The 19,650-nt window shown below is 39.7% G+C and overlaps 1 protein-coding gene across 1 annotated transcript; it reads right to left on the bottom strand.

The window, feature by feature from the left end:
- Positions 1–11,732: 11,732 nt before the first annotated feature.
- Positions 11,733–19,475, bottom strand: LOC139475637 (DET1- and DDB1-associated protein 1-like). The gene is made up of 5 exons (XM_071258828.1): positions 19,449–19,475; positions 19,226–19,306; positions 16,843–16,894; positions 16,303–16,364; positions 11,733–15,311 (listed from the first exon to the last, which is right to left on the bottom strand). The coding sequence occupies exons 1-5, from the start codon at positions 19,449–19,451 to the stop codon at positions 15,207–15,209; spliced, it is 303 nt and encodes a 100-aa protein (XP_071114929.1). The 5' UTR covers positions 19,452–19,475; the 3' UTR covers positions 11,733–15,206.
- Between the last annotated feature and the right edge of the window lie 175 nt (positions 19,476–19,650).

Here is a 19,650-nt window from a genome sequence, read left to right as displayed (position 1 = left end):
TAACTAAGGACCACTGTGTTAGATGTAACTAAGGACCACTGTGTCAGATGTAACTAAGGACCCTTGTGTTAGATGTAACTAAGGACCACTGTGTTAAATGTAACTAAGGACCACTGTGTTAGATGTAACTAAGGACCACTGTGTCAGATGTAACTAAGGACCCTTGTGTCAGATGTTACTAAGGACCACTGTGTTAGATGTAACTAAGGACCACTGTGTTAGATGTAACTAAGGACCCTTGTGTCAGATGTAACTAAGGACCCTTGTGTCAGATGTAACTAAGGATCCTTGTGTCAGATGTAACTAAGGACCCTTGTGTCAGATGTAACTAAGGACCACTGTGTTAGATGTAACTAAGGACCATTGTGTCAGATGTAACTAAGGACCATTGTGTCAGATGTAACTAAGGACCACTGTGTTAGATGTAACTAAGGACCACTGTGTCAGATGTAACTAAGGACCATTGTGTCAGATGTAACTAAGGACCCTTGTGTCAGATGTAACTAAGGACCATTGTGTCAGATGTAACTAAGCATACTTTGTTGAAGATGTAAGTAAGGATACTTTGATCATGATGTAAGTAAGGATACTTTGATCAAGAAGTAACTAAAGATACTTTGATCAAGAACTAAAGATACTTTGATCAAGAAGTAACTAAAGATACTTTGATGAAGTAGTAACTAAAATACTTTGATGAAGTAGTAACTAAAATACTTTGATCAAGAAGTAACTAAGGATACTTTGGTCAAGAAGTAACTAAGTGTACTTTGATCAAGAAGTAACTAAGGATACTTTGGTCAAGAAGTAACTAAGGATACTTTGATCAAGAAGTAACTGAGGATACTTTGATCAAGAAGTAACTAAGGATACTTTGGTCAAGAAGTAACTAAGGGTACTTTGATCAAGTAGTAACTAAGTGTACTTTGATCAAGAAGTAACTAAAGATACTTTGATCATGATGTAAGTAAGGATACTTTGATCAAGAAGTAACTAAGTGTACTTTGATCAAGAAGTAACTAAGGATACTTTGATTAAGATGTAACTAAAGATACTCTGATCAAGAAGTAACTAAGTGAACTTTGATCAAGAAGTAACTAAGGATACTTTGGTCAAGATGTAACTAAAGATACTTTGATCAAGATGTTACTAAATGTACTTTGATCAAGAAGTAACTAAGAATACTTTGATCAAGAAGTAACTAAAGATACTTTGATCAAGATGTTACTAATGGTACTTTGATCAAGATGTAATTAAAGATAAATTGATCAAGATGTAATTAAAGATACTTTGATCAAAATGTAATTAAAGATACTTTGATCAAGAAGTAATTAAAGATACTTTGATCAAGAAGTAACTAAGGATACTTTGATCAAGAAGTAACTGAAGATACTTTGATCCTTATGTAATAAAGGATCAAGATAAAACTAAGGATAATTTGATCAAGATGTAACTGTGGATACTTTAGTTGCAAAGAACCATTCAAACAAACTAAGACTATTTAAATGACCCACAGAGCCAGATTCACATGAAATATTATTACATGTTATATGTTTGTATCTGTGCTGTGTGGAGGCGTTGATACATACTTGCCTTCCTTCAAAATAATTGGCATTCAGAAGGGTAACAGTCAAGTGGATAACACCTATAGCAGCATTCTTTGATCCTCAGCAAATATGGCCTTTATCTCCCTGGTGTAGCTGGGCTCTGGTTGCCATGGTCACATTCACTTTGTGTAGTAGGTGGATTCGGTTGTTACAATGTTGTAGATGGGTTCTGTTACATCTCATTCTACCAACATCCAGTGTTCAGTGGAACTTCAGCATGTTCTGAATGTATCATGTTTAATGTTGGGACAATTATGAATCCTTTGGCATTAGTTAGCTGGGGACTGACAATATTATTTTGTAATGGAACTTTGGATGAAGACAAGTTAGTATTTTTTAACAAATGCGAATGTTTTAAACTGGCCCTAGATGACAGATGTTTGTGTTTGCATGCATAATACATAAAGAATACCAGCTTTCACCTGGGAGTTATTTATAAGGATGTATGTTTTGTTATCCACAGTGCTATCCAAAGACTCCCAAGTCCCCTGCATAAGATGGTTAGGCCTACCTGGTACATATGGAAACATGTTTGGTATATTCATCAAACTTGCCATTGTAACTTCATTTGCCATAAGTTCTTGTCACAGTGTATTTTTAATATATAATTTCTACTTGAAACAATTAGAGAAGAACAGTGCCCCCCTGCTCCCCATGTGCTGCCTAGTGTGTCAGATAGACTGTAGAAGCAAGTGTTGCATAGTGTTACCTGGTATATAGGTGTAGACAGGTAAAGGCTTGTTTAACGGTCTGCTGATACAACTATAGCCCTGCCTTACTGCTGTCTGTAGCTTTCTCCTATAGGTTTACCGGTACCACTGTATACAGACATCTATAGGTCTACCTGTACCACTGTATACAGACATCTATAGGTCTACCTGTACCACTGTCTACAGACATCTATAGGTCTACCTGTACCACTGTCTACAGACATCTATAGGTCTACCTGTACCACTGTCTACAGACATCTATAGGTCTACCTGTGTCACTGTCTACAGACATCTATAGGTCTACCTGTGTCACTGTCTACAGACATCTACAGGTCTACCTGTACCACTGTCTACAGACATCTATAGGTCTACCTGTGTCACTGTCTACAGACATCTATAGGTCTACCTGTGTCACTGTCTACAGACATCTATAGGTCTACCTGTGTCACTGTCTACAGACATCTATAGGTCTACCTGTACCACTGTCTACAGACATCTATAGGTCTACCTGTACCACTGTCTACAGACATCTATAGGTCTACCTGTGTCACTGTCTACAGACATCTATAGGTCTACCTGTACCACTGTCTACAAACATCTATAGGTCTACCTGTACCACTGTCTACATACATCTATAGGTCTACCTGTACCACTGACAACAGACATCTATAGGTTCACCTGTACCACTGTATAAAGACATCTATAGGTCTACCTGTACCACTGTCTACAGACATCTATAGGTCTACCTGTACCACTGTCTACAGACATCTATAGGTCTACCTGTACCACTGTCTACAGACATCTATAGGTCTACCTGTGTCACTGTCTACAGACATCTATAGGTCTACCTGTACCACTGTCTACAGACATCTATAGGTCTACCTGTACCACTGTCTACAGACATCTATAGGTCTACCTGTGTCACTGTCTGCAGACATCTATACGTCTACCTGTACCACTGTCTACAGACATCTATAGGTCTACCTGTACCACTGTCTACAGACCAGGTCTACTGCCTATGTGTACCTCTGCCTATAGACAGCTCCTGCAAGGAAGAGAATTCATGGATGTCAGCTTCTTCATTATGAGGAACACTAGCTCCTGTAAGCCTGTCTGTCCCCACAGACTGTTTCCCCAGCCCTACTGTGACCCGGATATAGATAGATATAGACATATATAGATATATATGTTATCTAGTTATCTCTTGAAAACCTTTAATCAGTGTTACAATGTTTCTTTGCAGTGTTATATAGTTGAAACTAGCAGACAATAGTCCTGACTATGTGAAGATCCGAGGTGTGATGGCCTTATTGCCTCGTACAACACATGTTGGTGTGCATGAGAGAATGTCATGGTCTTGCGGTGCAAGAGTTCAGTGTACAAAGGTTGTTTTCTACCTGTCACGTTATTCACACATTGTTCCTCATGTGATATCCGTTACCATGACAACAGAAATGATGTGTTCTTGTCAGTTTTCTCTGATCATGTTCCGAGTTCGATATAGCATCTTAAAGTAACACATACACTCAGTCCTTGTTAACTTGAAATCTAGCTACCTGACATATCCTATAAGATGATGTAAATTTATAGACCCAGCATAATACTTCCTGACTCCATGGCATTACATGGTCTGTCTAACACTACAGATAACAAGATAGAGCTTCATTCCCAGAGCTCAACAGGGATTTGCTTCAGTATGGGCCCTGTTCCACAAAGTGATTGCACAGCTATGACTTGAGTTCTGAGTGTCTTGCCCATGTTAGGTCTAGAAGAAGACTTTGTGCAATACCTGATGCTGGATCAGTCTCTAGAGGAAACCATTAACAGCCAGACTCGTATTAATCAACAAATTTTAATTAGGCCATTATTTTTTTTTGTATTTGTTGAATCACAGATTTCTTTTTTTAAGTCAGATGTCGGAGGATGGAACTTCAGCCTTTTTTTTTATTTAACTGGACCACGGAATGCTTTTACAAATTTTACCTGTAGGACGGAAAACTATTAATGAATTTGCCATCTTTTGTGCAATCATCTGTTGCAAGCTTTGCTTTTTGTTCTTGTTTTTTCTCAGAAGTTAAAGGTAGTTAATTCAGAACGAAGAACATAACTCTAGATTTATTCAGCAAGGAATTTTGCTTTGACTCATCGACTGAACGATTTGGGGAAATTTTAATGTCAAATTGACAATTTGACATTAAATTTTGTAAAGATTGATTAATCTCAAAATAATTTTGCGTGTATGACATGTCAGGGGAAACAAAATAAGAGTAAATCTGGATTATTTTTTTTTCTCCAATTTTAAAGAAAATAGTGTCAGCAGATCCATGATACAACAATGAAAAATAATGGCCTTACATAACACGATTTGTGAGTGCTGTCAATATCCCCAAGCCCAGTCCCATTGAGGAGGTTCACTGGCTGTAATGCTGTGTTGCACCAGTACTACGTGTACTTCTATTGCAAGGGTCAGACTTGGACTGTCACATTACATGGCACATGGGTGTAGATGTATTTATTATCCACAAATGGTACAGTTAGAATTATGGATAATTATTATTTATCGCTTCCATTTGGTTGATTCTGATTCACTTATACAGATAATAACACCATTTTGAGGGTTAAATTTTACAATCAAAATATCCAATCAAAATACTATTTAGTCTTTTCTAGGGTTGACGGAGATACCAGTCAGCTGTTGGATCAAGCATGAGAAAACCTGGCCACAACACTTCAGTTCTGTTGTTTTGTTTATAAACATACTATTGTTCAATAATGGTAAAAACTCCATGTATGTTGTTATACTTTTTACAAACATATTTTACGATTGTTTTCAAATCATGCATCCTCCCTGGTCCCACAGCCTTTGAAATTTGCACTAGTCCGCAAGTCCATGTCTACCAAATTGTGCTGAAATCCAGTGATGTAGCCCCGTTAACTAGTAGCATTTGAGGGCTGTAATACTGAACCTGTTCTCACTGCTTGTTTTGCTTCAAATTAAAACTGAAAAAATCCCTAGAAAACCTAGTCAATATTTTGTCTAGTTCAAGCAGGACTATCTACATGTTCTGAGGACTAGTGAAAAAAGGTTCCCACAGTGGTCTGTGTCTTTAAGGCAAATTTCTTAGGCTGTCCAATGTTCATGTTTCACAGTATCATGCTGGCTTCTTGTGTCACATTAAACATCAACTCCACAACTCTGTCCACTCATTTCTCACATCTGGTGGAGCTACCTCTCGTCGGAGGGTACAGCTGTGCCCAGCTCAATCTACAGGTCTCATCCTCATCTTCATCAAGCTCTCCATCAAGTGTTCATGATCAGTCGGAGCGGTCAGGTACCCTAGTGATTACAGTGTTCGCTGGTCGCGGAAGACCTGGGTTGATTCCTGACATGGGTACAATGTGTGAAGCCCATTTCTGGTGTCTCCCGCTGTGATATTATGGAATATTGCTAAAAGCGGGGTAAAGCCATACTCACTCATTCACTCATGTTCACTCATCAAAGGGTGGCTCTGACAGGTGTCCATCACAACAGCATAGCTTACATCATAAGACACACGCTGTTCAGCATGAGGTTACATTTCAGGTTAATCGGTGTTCCCTTTCTAGTATGGTATTTCCTAAGATTGATTAATCAATAAGAGATAAAAATTCCGATAAGATATTTGGATCATATTCCCATGACAGAAATAGGAGTCCTTGTTTGGTTTGTGTGAGATTCGTGGACATAGTATTCAAGGACAATATGGGGACATGACTTGCTGCTTACTGGGTTAGTAACTACAGGTGCCCTGTGTAGACAGATTCCTCTTCACCTGTTTACAGGGGGCACGGGTGGCCCAGTTTTCTAAGGAAAAGCAATTTGCAATCCCTTTGATTCGATTCCTGGTTTGCCCCAATTATGTTCTAGGTTTGTCACCACCATACCCGTGACGTGGGTTTCACCAAGGTGGTAAAAGTCTAAGACCTGCATCACTTAGGGCTTTCGTCCCACATTAATCTGACACGCCGTGATATAACTGGAATACTGTTCAAAACAGCCATAAATAGTACTCACTCACATGTTAATGGGGTTTAGTGAAAACTACAGGTGTCCTGTATAGACAGCATCCTTTTCACCTGTTTACAGTTGGTAGTAATAGCTAGACTGACCAGTCATCCAAGGCACCACAACTCCAAGAGTTGTATCCCCTTTCGGCATGCACGGAACCCCTGATAATGGATCCGCGCTGATGATGTTTTAGTCACTCAACATCCTATCCATGGTCGTGTTTTTCACCAAAGTGGTAATGTCCAAGACACACATCACTTCTGTCTTTCAACCGCATTAAGTCCTTAAATAAAACTGAAATGCTGTTCAGCGTTGTTAAACCCAACTCACTCACTGTCGGTTTAGAGAAGATAGTAGAAACTACAGGTGCCCTGCACAAAGAGGAAGATCCATGGTAGAATAGGTCTTCAGCAACCCATGCTTACCGTAAAACGCGACTGTGCTTGTCGTAAGAGGCGACTAACGGGATCGGGTGGTCAGGCTCGCTGACTTGGTTAATGCATGTTATCGTTTCCAAATTGCTTGGATCGATGCTCATGATGTCAATCACTGGATTGTCTGGTCCAGACTCGATTATTTACAGACTGCCGTCTTATAGCTGGAATATTGCTGAGTGCGGCGTTAAACAACAAACAAACAAAGAGTTACCTCTTCAAGGGTGTAGTATATTTATGCCCTGTATCATCCTCCACATCATGCGATAGTTCTTATTATATATATCATGAGGGCCGCACCAAACAAAACAACAATAACCATAGCGGGAAATATAATCACTATTTATTGGTCACGAGGGTAGGTGTTATATGCTTAGTTCCAGCTTCCAAATTCCATGGTCACATTCCAGATGTGCAGTTGCGTTCTTCATCCTCTTACTGGTTGCCCAATGAACAAGTCTGACTGAGAGAAGCACATTCACCTCATTGTTGATGCCACATACTTTCTTTATAAACTTCATTCATTCCATTTGTTACCATTTCCTCACTCTATTTCACCCAGTATGATAATAAATCCGAGTACCTCTTAGATACATACTGACCTGTTGGTTCTAGTCATGATTTGTTAGACAGTATGCAGTAGATCCAGATTCCCAATATTTTGTCTTTACCCTCGGCATGTATATCGTCGGTTACTATACAGAATCTTTTCTCAACAATTGCCTCCAAAGTTTCCCCTATTATGTAAATAAGTGTAAGATAATGATGTTGCTGGTGGTTTGGGTACAGGATAGGATTTACTTATGTCCAGAAGCTGTTGTTACACCCAGTCTGAAAACACCGCATACCATCTTGGTAGAAGCTGCAATCACCAGGGCACTGATCGGGTGAACATTCTTCACTATGGCACAAATGTCAACAGGGGAGATTGGGCAGTCGGACAACTCATCTATCAATAATGGTTGGTGTTCTTGACTGACGTGCAGCAGAAATAGTGCTGAATACTTCCCAAGGGGCCGACTATTTCATATTCTCGGAGTGTCTGAAATTTGTTTCAAGAAAAACATCATTTGTTCCGGAAAATACAAGAAACAATAATTTTACCTCAAGTTTTACGAAAAAATAATTGGTCACTGGATGTCCTGGAAAATGTGAAAAAGAATTTGTTGGGCTTCTCCTTTCAGAGAAATATAATCTATGGCTTGATGCAGTGACCATACAACTATCTCTCGGACATCACCGCCTCCCTCTCCGCCCCCTTCACCCCCAGAATACGAAACGGTCAGTCCCTTATAACAGCACAGATGGGGTAGTCTCACGACTTGAAGGTCAACAGTTGGGTTGATACCGGCTTGACATATTTGTCAAATGCAAGGCATCATTGCCCTTCACAGTGTCATGCAACAAAGTAATACACCAGTGACAGCTGTGATGACCACGACTGGCTTTTTAGAGACGCTCATTCAGTGGTTCGTAAATATGACACTCTAATTTTACCGACATTTGATAATTACCGGGTCCTGAAACGAAATGTTAGAAAATAATTGAGGCTTGATGAATTGTTTAATTGAACTGGAACAATTAGAACCTTACCCATATTGGGGAATAATAGAAGGTAGATGAAACGATGCACAGATTGTGTTAGTTTGATTGTTAGTGTGTGTCCCCGGTGCCTACTTGGTTGTGGATCACACTTGCTGCCGTTCCCATTGACTGTTTCACTTTATCTGTGACGTCCCCCTGGACAACACGGACAACATTAAACTTTGATATAATACCACCTGTTGTGTCTGGTTTTATTTTAAAGCAATGAACACAAGTAAAATTGAACCTGTTGAAACGGAAATTCACCAAATGTCATGTGATTGTAGTCAACAGCCAGCTTAAGCAATGATTCATCACAGAGGAGTGAAATCGTGGCACCACTAGACACTGTAAGTTGTAGCAGAGTAATGAAATGAGGGGTGCATGGTTTTATGCGTCCCTCGTTAGGTCTTATACCACGAGCCGATTCCACGTGCAGCCTGACTTGCGCGTGGCGGGTATAAAAGATCTATTTCCTCGCTCAGAAATTTATTCCCCTCCAAAGCGGGATATTTTATCAAGATCACCTGGAACGACCCCGTCTTATCATTCTGACATGGAGATATGATAAATGCCTATCCAGCAATAAACAGACACTGGTAACTGGTTCATTTTATCGAAGCAAGGAATTATAAATTTATGCTTGGAAACAATCGTTGATGTGGATAATACGTTTAGTTTATTTACATGACGATACAGCTAGACATGAATTATCATAGTGTGAACCAGTGTATGTGCACCATGAGAACAAAAACATTAACAGTGACTAAGCAATCATTTCAGTTTATAATTCTTTCATGCCATTCATTTTCAACATTTCAACACTTCAAAGAGTCATCCATCCGTGTAACTGGTAGCTGTTTATTAGTACATGCGCAACAAAAGCTGTTCATCTACCTTCCTGAATACCGAAAACTTTCCACAAGAAAAGTATCATGAACCATTTGGACTTTATAAAGTAAGGCAGTCCTCACTAATATCTATATTAATTTGTGATGTCTGTTGTCTAATGCAGCACAACCTTTAAACAGAATAGGTGCAGACTAATGTGGACATCCACTTTCTGAATGGAACTATTTACAAGTCATATCATGAGTGAATGACCATATCCAAAGTGACCTTGACATTAGGTAAACCCTGACACATGCACGGTGAGGACGAGGTTATTTATAGTTTATCTTAACTGTTTGGAGTGAGAGAGTGAGTTGGGTTTAACGCCGCTTTTAACAATATTCCAGTTATATCGCAGCGTGTCAGCTTAATGTGGGAGGAAAGCCCGAAGTGATGCAGGTCTCAGATGTTTACCACTTCGGTGAAACCCACAAGCACGGTATGGTGCTGACAAACCTAGAAACATAATCGGGGCGAACCGGGATTCGAACCCACAATCATAGGTTTCTGGCGTGCCCAAGGGACGCAACTCTGCACAGCGAATCGCGGCGCCTTAGACGACTGGGCCACCCGTGCCCCCTTAAATGTTTGGAAAATACCTTTCTTTGTCATCAATAAACCTAAATTTCCCGAGGTTTGAGCCTTGTTTCATAATGTGACCTTGACCTTGTACAAAAGTTGACATTAGGGAAACACAATGCCTTGTTCTGAGATCTACTGAATTACATTGACCTTCAAAAGTAACAAAATCATGTGTAACATTTGTTTGTTGTTTGATGTCGCACTCAGCAATATTCCAGCTATATGGCTTCAGTCTGTAAATAATCAAGTCTAGACCACAAAATCCAGTGATTGACATCATGAGCATCGATCAACACAATTGGGATATGATGACATGCATCAACCAAGTCAGCGAGCCTGACCACCGATCCTGTTAGTTGCCTTTTACAGCAAGCATGGATTGCTAAAGACCTATACAACCCTTGATCTTTACATGTCTGAGGTGTGACATGAACACATACCATCATCATCTACTACCAGATCGGGGGCATGAGGCATTTGACACATTGTCATTCAGAAGACTTCTTTATGAACTGTCAGGTTAAAGATTAATTGTTCTGAGCACATTATTGTATTTGTTCAAGAGACTTATTTAAGCAACTCAATGAACATTTAATCCTGTATCCTACCCTACTTGCACAGTAGGTATAAAGGTAAGGGTTTGGTTTGTTGATTAACACCACACTCAGCAATATTCCAGCTATATGATGGCGGTCTGTAAATAATCGAGTCTGGACCAGACAATCCAGTGATAAATATCATGAGCATCGATCCTTGCAATTGGGATCTATGACAATTAACATGCATCAACCAAGTCAGTGAGTCTGACCAAGGAAGAAAGGACAAGGTATGATGGCCACTTTGGGCTATGGAATATGCATAAGAAATTAGGAAAACCTTTACAAAACACTACCTATTTATCAGATGTGTGCATATGAATGAGAATCTAACAGTTCATGTTTTGAACTAATGACAACACTACATGCATAGATAAGGCTAAAGTGTCAAAAGGCCAATGTTCAGGAAGCCTTTTTTAAATATGTATTTAATCGAGCAAGTCTTTGACCTAAGCTAATTTTTAGGATATGGAGATGAAAACACACTGGGTCACTGATTAGCACAAACTTAGATTTTCATTTTAAGTTAAAAGAAAATCAGCCTTTTCTTTCATTATGTCAGAAGTCCAAAATGTGCAATTGTAAGAAAGAAAAGGCTAGCAGTCTGCCATTTGAACACGTCTATTTTGTTCATAAAGTTTTCTTCAACTTAAAAAATTTGACATTTCCAGTGGGCCAAAATAGGTGCCTTATCATGGATATCATACTTCCTTCTCTTCTGATCATAACATTGTTCATTGGGACTTACTGACATGTCTTTTGTATCATGTCAGCAATACTCCATCCTTATGACTTATGTAATAAGTGCAACCTATGCTTGAGCATGACTCCACACTGTCTGGGTACAATGTCTTACTGCTGCAAGGTGCTTCCAAGCTTGGCCTCTTCAAGTTCTGTGCAGCAAAAGACACCATGGGTTAAATCCAACAGTAACTTATCCACAGTTCATTTAAGACAAAAACTTGAAGAGAAGACACGTAGTCATTGCAGATTTCTTTTGATCTCATGCAGAGCTTGCAAACTAATGACCATGTCGAACCCAGAGCTTGGGAGAAGCTGAAAGATTGCTGATGAATCTTTAAGCAATAATCACTCACTTACTTACTCACTCACTCACCCTGCGAATGGTCCACTTATAAGAATATTACAGATATATTCAACAAACTGACTTTCATCATTGGATGAGTAACCAGTATCATGTAGTCTTTCGTTGTTTACTTGTGGTACAATCAACAAGATGACAAACACATTCCCATCTTACAGAGAGTTTTAATGGTGACAGAGACAGCACAATACAAGTAAATGAAAGAATTTACATATCATTACAATACAAATCGCATGTTTCTGGCAGAAATGAAATATAACAAATTGTAAGCAATGATAACACTAACTGACAGACCGAACAATGTGAATATATATATACATGGCAAATCAATGTCTGATCCAGTGAACACATCATTCTAATTTCCTGGATGGGCGACAGTAGATTTGGCCTAAAGGCGTCACATTCGACATGTGCCACTGATAATAGAGTTATTGGATGAGGATGTGATGCTCTGACAGACAACCTTCAATGGGAGAGGAAGCAGCTGACAAGAGATTCTTGAATGGGCTTGATCAGGATGGGGAGCCAATGCTGTGAGAGACCGGTTCCAAGGGGAATGGAGCCTTTACTGAAAGACAGGAGCCTATGATAAGCGAGTTCAGTAGGATGGGAGTAACCAGTGACAGGCTTTAATAGGTTGTCAGCCACTGAAGAGAGAACAGCTTCATCAGTGAAGGTGATATGTTCTGGATCTGCTGTCCATGGTCAGGTTTAGCAACCTATTTCCCTGGTGGTCAATCCTCAAATTTGGTTAGATAAATGTGGCCAGAATCAATAGGATTCTGGTAGATGAGCTTGAGCTAAGCACATGCTTGTTCAATATCAGTTGTGTAAAAAGTGAATGTGGAAGGATCTTTTTGACCAGTATTGGCACCAGCAGGCCCTCAACAAACTGGATATTTTGACTCTAGTAGGCTTCTATGTGACTGGCATAAGGGAACCAGAAGGCTCTCATTGAAGGGTGCAAGAACACCAGATGGCTCTCATTTAACTGGAATAAAGACATCAAAAAGGTTCTCATTGACTGGTATACAGTGAGTGAGTATGGTTTTACGCCGCTCTTAGCAATATTTCAGCAATATCACGATGGGGGACACCAGAAATGGGCTTCACATTGTACCCATTTTGGGAATCGACCTGGGTCTTCGGTGTGACAAGCAATCGCTTGACTGGTATACAGACACCAGCAATCCCTCATTGACTGGTATACAGACACCAGCAGGCCCCCAGTAACTGGAATACAGGCACCAGCAGACTCTGATTGACTGGTATACAGGCACCAGCAGACTCTCATTGACTGGGATACAGACACCAGCAATCCCTCATTGACTGGTACACAGGCACCAACAGGCCCTCAGTAACTGGGATACAGGCACCAACAGGCCCTCAGTAACTGGGATACAGGCACCAACAGGCCCTCAGTAACTGGGATACAGGCACCAACAGGCCCTCAGTAACTGGGATACAGGCACCAACAGGTCCTCAGTAAATGGGATACAGGCACCAACAGGCCCTCAGTAACTGGGATACAGGCACCAGCAGGCCCTCAGTAACTGGGATACAGGCACCAACAGTCCCACACTGACTGGTATACAGACACCAACAGGCCCTCAGTGACTGGGATACAGGCACCAGCAGGCCCTCAGTAACTGGGATACAGACACCAGCAGACTCTCATTGACTGGGATACAGACACCAGCATTCCCGCATTGACTGGTACACAGACACCAACAGGCCCTCAGTAACTGGGATACAGACACCAGCAGGCCCTCAGTAACTGGGATAGAGGCACCAACAGGCCCTCAGTAACTGGGATACAGACACCAACAGGCCCTCAGTAACTGGGATACAGGCACCTGCAGACTCTCATTGACTGGTATACAGGCACCAGCAGACTCTCATTGACTGGTATACAGGCACCAGCAGACTCTCATTGACTGGTATACAGGCACCAGCAGACTCTCATTGACTGGTATACAGGCACCAGCAGACTCTCATTGACTGGTATACAGACACCAGCAGGCTCTCAGTAACTGGGATACAGACAACTGCAGTCCCACACTGACTGGTATGCAGACATCAACAGACTCTCATCAACTGGTATGCAGACACCAGCAGACTCTCATTGACAGGGATACAGACACCGACAGGCCCTCATTGACTGGTATGCCGACACCAGCAGACTCTCACTGACGGATACAGACACCAACAGGCCCTCATTGACTGGTATGCAGACACCAGCAGACTCTCATTGACAGGGATACAGACACTGGCAATCCCTCATCGACAAGGATACAGACACCAGCAATCCCTCATTGACTGGTATTCAGACATCAACAGACTCTCATTGACTGGTCAAAGAACGGGAGGTCACTGACATCATGAACTGTCATAGATTACTTATGTACTTACTACAAAATTGAGGCTGGGATAGAATAGGTATTTAGGATGAGGTTACCTCCAAACAGATTGGAACAGATTTCTTTTGGTCATAATCCAAGTTCCTGATCAAGTAACATTGGGGTTGGAATGAGATAGGGGCTGCTTGTTGCTACCTCCTGATAAATGCTACAACAGACAGCTAGTTGATAACACTGGTGGGAATAGTTATTCTACATGTTGCCATGCTTTGTAACGTACAATGTTCATGTTCCTTGTCTAAAACAAACATCTGTTACAGGACAAATAATACAGAATTAATATGTACAAAGAAAATATATACAAAGATATTTACAATGAAAATCATAATAAGAGCCAGTACACATTAATATTTCTCAGTCAAGGTTTTATTTTCACCACAATATCATTAAACAAATGAAAGAATCCCTGACATTCGCCATGAGCTTGCTCCATCCAACGAGAGGAACACATTTAGTCTCCCAAACTCAGATCTCAGAGGTCTGGCGTAAATGAATAACATACATATCACCCTGTTTTCAGCAACAATTATGTTAGGAGGTATAACTTTCTGGTTGATTTTTACATTTGATATAAAAATTGACCAGCTTTGACTATTTATATTTCAACGGCCAAACACAAAGTTTAACTCATTGCAGGTTCGTGTTCTGCAAAATTAACTTTAAAAACTTTATGTAAAACTGATGACATGCACCTTGAGAAACCGAATACAATTCTTGCTGAATATATAGGGATCTCACATTACAATGAATGCAATACACCAACATGTTGCAGCTTCAGACAGAAAAGAGACCAAGTGGGGCATTTGTCTGCACTACAAAGAAAGAAGAATGGCGCAACTGTGAAGCAATAACATCAGGTAAAAACAGCTCATGCTGAACTCCATTCAACATTCACTTAAATCCTGTCCAAACCTGCCAGATCCTATACACTCACTGCTTAATTAAAATGTTCTGGTGGAGCTCCAGACTTTTTAACTTCCATGTCCATGTGACATCAAACACTTGTCCCCCACGCAACTAAACATCATCAAATACACAACACTATGGCAACTTCCTGCTGCCATCTTATTGCCCAGTATGCCTGACCAGTCATTACTGTAAGAGGTATCTTTTCAATACAACTTCCCAAAAATCCATCTTCCGACACAGACAACCGACAGTGTTAGCTCCACGAGGCAGTGCTGAGAACATTGATGTGTTCCAGTTGTCCTACCACACATACACAGGCAGCACTAGGAGTTGTCATCAGTGGATGATAACCGTGGCATCTTACTGGGTGAGTTGCCCTCTGGGGTCTCAAGACTCGCCCTGGTAGAGTCTCTCTTCTTGCTGGCATTCTGGAAAATACATAACTCTGTAGACCTACAGAAGTGTAATCACAGCCATATTGAAAATAATTCAATCATTCAGTAATAAAATTGTTGTATCCCTAACAGAGAACACACAAAACCTCAAAAGTCACAGCTTTTATCATTATTATATGCTCTACTTGTACTTCTTTATACTAGTTTTTCTTCAAACTTCTCTCACATCATCACATCCACTAATCCAGTCTATAACCCTATCTCTTCCCCTATCTACTGACCCCTATCTTCATCTGTCTCCACTAATCAAGACTATAAATCTATCTCTTCCTCTCTCTACTGAACCCTATCTTTATCTGTCTCCACTAATCCAGGCTATAACTCTATCTCTTCCTCTCTCTGCTGACCCCTATCTTAATCTGTCTCCATTAATCCCGACTATCACTCTATCTCTTCTTCTCTCTGCTGAACCCTATCTTTATCTGTCTCCACTAATCCCAACTATAACTCTATCTCTTCTTCTCTCTACTGAACCCTATCTTTATCTGTCTCCACTAATCCCGACTATCACTCTATCTCTTCTTCTCTCTACTGAACCCTATCTTTATCTGTCTCCACTAATCCAGACTATAACTCTATCTCTTCATCTCTCTACTGAACCCTATCTTATTCTGTCTCCACTAAGCCAGACTATAACCCTATCTCTTCTTCTCTCTACTGAACCCTATCTTATCCTGTCTCCACTAATCCAGGCTATAACTCTACCTCTTCCTCTCTCAACCATCTGCCCTAGTACTGCTTCCGCTGTTAACTTACTGTCTCTTAACTTTGATATATTGATTATGTTTCATAATACCATAACTTGTTCTCATCACTTAACATCTGAAAAAATTCTTATGCAATGTGAACACACACATGATCCTAGTCTGTACCAGTCATACCCCAGTCTGTCCCTACTGACCTCACTCCTATCTCAGCTGATCCATAGCCTAACCCTGTCTTTATATTTCTGAATGTGACATACCTTCTTATCCCACTGTTGGTGAAGATAGCGGAGGAGGATGTTGGTCTTCTCCGTTGTGATCACTGAAATTAACATAAGATCTTCTCAGTGGTATCGACATGACAAAGAGAGGAAGATAATAAACTGGAATAGATGAACAATATGTATACATGCTTAAACTTTTAAATCATTGAGCATAACAATATATATCAAGTTTTTCCAAGACAAATGTAATTTTCAAGTATGAAGCAGCAGTGTACATTGTAAATTCACACACAACCATGAAAAGGGTAACTCTAACAGAAGAAATAAAAAACATAACCATTATTTGACGCATGAAAAACCCATAAAATAACTAAAAATACATCTTCAAATAATTAGATGCATACATATCAGTTCTCATCATGCTAATGGCTCTGACAGCATGACCAGGATGACTTCACTTAACTTACTGACCGAAAACTTCTGCTGGAACCAGTAATGTTTATTGTGTCAAAGCCTGCACAAATTCCACAATGGATACATGTGATTTGTTCTTGAAAGCCAGCAGAAGCAGCTTACCTTGCTCAGAGGGATAGTCTTTGGTTGAGATGTACACGGTAGGCCTACCAATCTACGGAAAAATCACACAAGAAAAGGTAATATATATGTATGTTTGTGGTGCCACAGAAAATTATCACAAATTAAATACAGGGATCCAACAACAGCAACTAGTTACCCATTTTCACTAGTTTAAGCCAAAAGAAATAATACTTGTTTCAGGTAACATGGATCCAAGAGATAAATCGGTAGGTAGAGTTGTTATCAATATTTATCTTAATGATGTTTAGCACAGACGGCTTGTTCAGAACTTATGCTGGTTGCGATGTTTCGCAATGTCCAAATAGCTTCAATGATGATAATATGTGGAAACATCCGACTTTCTTCCCAAATGTACAACATGAGTTTCTTGAAATGTTTCACAACTAGTTATATTTAACCCAAACAGACATACCAAGAGCTAGAACTTAACCTGATCCTGATGGCAATACTGTTTGAATCAATTGATTTAATAAATGATTGCTTTCTGTGATCAATTATTTTCCTAGTATACATGTCCTAAGTTCATCTTAGTGGATTTGTGGCATACATCAAAGTTAAGTAAAACATGTAATAAGTATACGGTGACAAAGCCTTTTGCTTGGTTCTGTATTCCGTTTCTGAATTATCCATGTAAACAGCCCTTGGCTGGAAAATTGGGAAAAATAATTATGTTGGGTTTGAAATTGGAATTTCTTTTAACATTGCATTCAATGCAAGAATGCTTAAATTAGGCATTGGGGTTTCATAAATCATGCATGAAATAATTTCACACATGTAGTTTGTCCATGATTCAATTCTCAAACAAAACCAAAGAGGTCTGCTCAGCGAAGCCGACAACGCAAGTGCTGCATTTAATATCTCACTCAGGCCATGTCTTAATTAGAGGCAAATTTATGAGAAAGCTCGTGATATTTTCTTACAGAATACTAACTGCCAGCCTGATTGGATTAGAGGTGAGGTGAACTGGGGTTTAATGTCCCGCCCAAGATTATTGCACTAACATAGCAACATGCATGCACTCGTGGGTGCTTGTGGCTGCTTGTAGTCCGGATTAAGGCCCATTTTACAGTGTTAGCCTTCTGAGATACCTTACCACAGTTTATCATGAATAAGTTATATTTTGGCTGGACTTACCGTCCTTGCATAGTCCAATCAAAATTGGGCTTGGAACTAGACATCTGGTTCGTAAACAATGATTTCAACGTGCAGATTTTGATCGACTGCAGGATTTGCAAAGCATGTCTATCATCAACTTAGCGTTGACAAATATTATCCAAATACTTTCATGTTAAAAGTCAAGGTGCCCAAAAGAGTTGATGCACTTTGCAAGAAAAGGCCTGATTTATTACAATACAGATTTTGATTATCGATCAGATCATGTTTGAAGCAAATGCAAGTGATGTGAGATGTGGAATCTGATTGGTCTATACGAGGGACATAACTCAGAATAGTCATTGGTGGGCTATGATCAGGCACAAATTCCAGACTACTTTGTTAGGGTGGAAACTTAGTAGCCAGCCTGTACCTCTGCCACATCGCCACATCTTACACAGTCCATACAAAATATTTCAGAATGCATATGCTCTTAAATCTACACAATTAGATAACCGTATGTCATAAAATGTTTAAGTTAACATGAAAAACTATTTGTATTTGCATATCTATCCCTTGTCAACATGTGTTGTCTTGCTCCACATGTTGTCATCGAAGCACTTCGGAGAGCTAGCAAATACAGTCACTTTGGTATGTAAAGCTATACTGTCATGTACCTCACTGTTGCAGTTAAAATATCATCTCTACATAATTATGCAAAACAATACATAAAGAGTACTGATAGCCTTGCATCGGTTTGTTGGCTATTGTTTGTAGACAATGCTTCAGATCAACTAGTCAACGTACTGGCCCCTTAACATGCTTAAGGCAGTTAGTAACATCAGAATGGCAATGACTTAATTGTTAAACATGTCTTGTCCTGGACAATAGACAATCATCCTGGACAGTTTTTAGTAGTAACATTCATGGATGATGGCAGAATGTTGTGTTTACAAACCCATGAAGTATTGACGACGCTACTGTCTACAGCTGAGTCTAAACTGTCTAAAAAAGTTGTGAATTCGAAAGGTGCTCCAAGAGCTGTTAATGATGATACCTAAAAAAAGTATTTCCCGGCAACTTTCATTCTTATTCTTTTCTTGTGGACCATTTTTAGCGAAGTGATTTGTACCGTAGCGTTCTCCAGTAACATTGAAACAGTGAGACGTTAAGCATGCGGTATGATGCACAAGAAACATAGTTTAGTGCATGTTAAGTTACATCTAAACTATAGTAAGAAACTGTACAGAATTCAAATTTTCATACATACGCTGGTTTTGCACCCCGAATCAGTATGGAATTTAGCAAAATTACTCTCATTGTAGGATGGGAGACCTTTCAAAAAGTCCGCCTGCAAACAAACATAGTAGACAGTGAAATATTGATCAAAGTACATTAAGCAGCATGACAAATAATTTAATGAATATTACAATCAACTAGCATCAACTACATGCAAATTTGATTTTGACAGCTAAATCAGCTTGCCTACCCACCATTTTGGCCCAAAACTTCCTGTCCAATAGCGCATGCGCAGCCGGAAAACATTTATGTATTACTTGTCTTCAGGCGTATGTGTATCGAAGGCATTTTTTCAAATTGATGAAAATTCCAGCAATTTTACTATATCAATTTATTTTCCGGCAATAAGTTTAGGTATTTGTTTATAATTTTAAATATTGCTTTCTATATATTAAC

Source organism: Haliotis cracherodii, unplaced genomic scaffold, assembly GCF_022045235.1.
Source record: "Haliotis cracherodii isolate W230 unplaced genomic scaffold, xgHalCrac1.p SCAF_1, whole genome shotgun sequence".
Taxonomy (NCBI): domain Eukaryota; kingdom Metazoa; phylum Mollusca; class Gastropoda; order Lepetellida; family Haliotidae; genus Haliotis; species Haliotis cracherodii.
The sequence above is the reverse complement of the archived record's forward strand: the minus strand, read 5'-3'. Positions and strand labels throughout refer to the sequence as shown.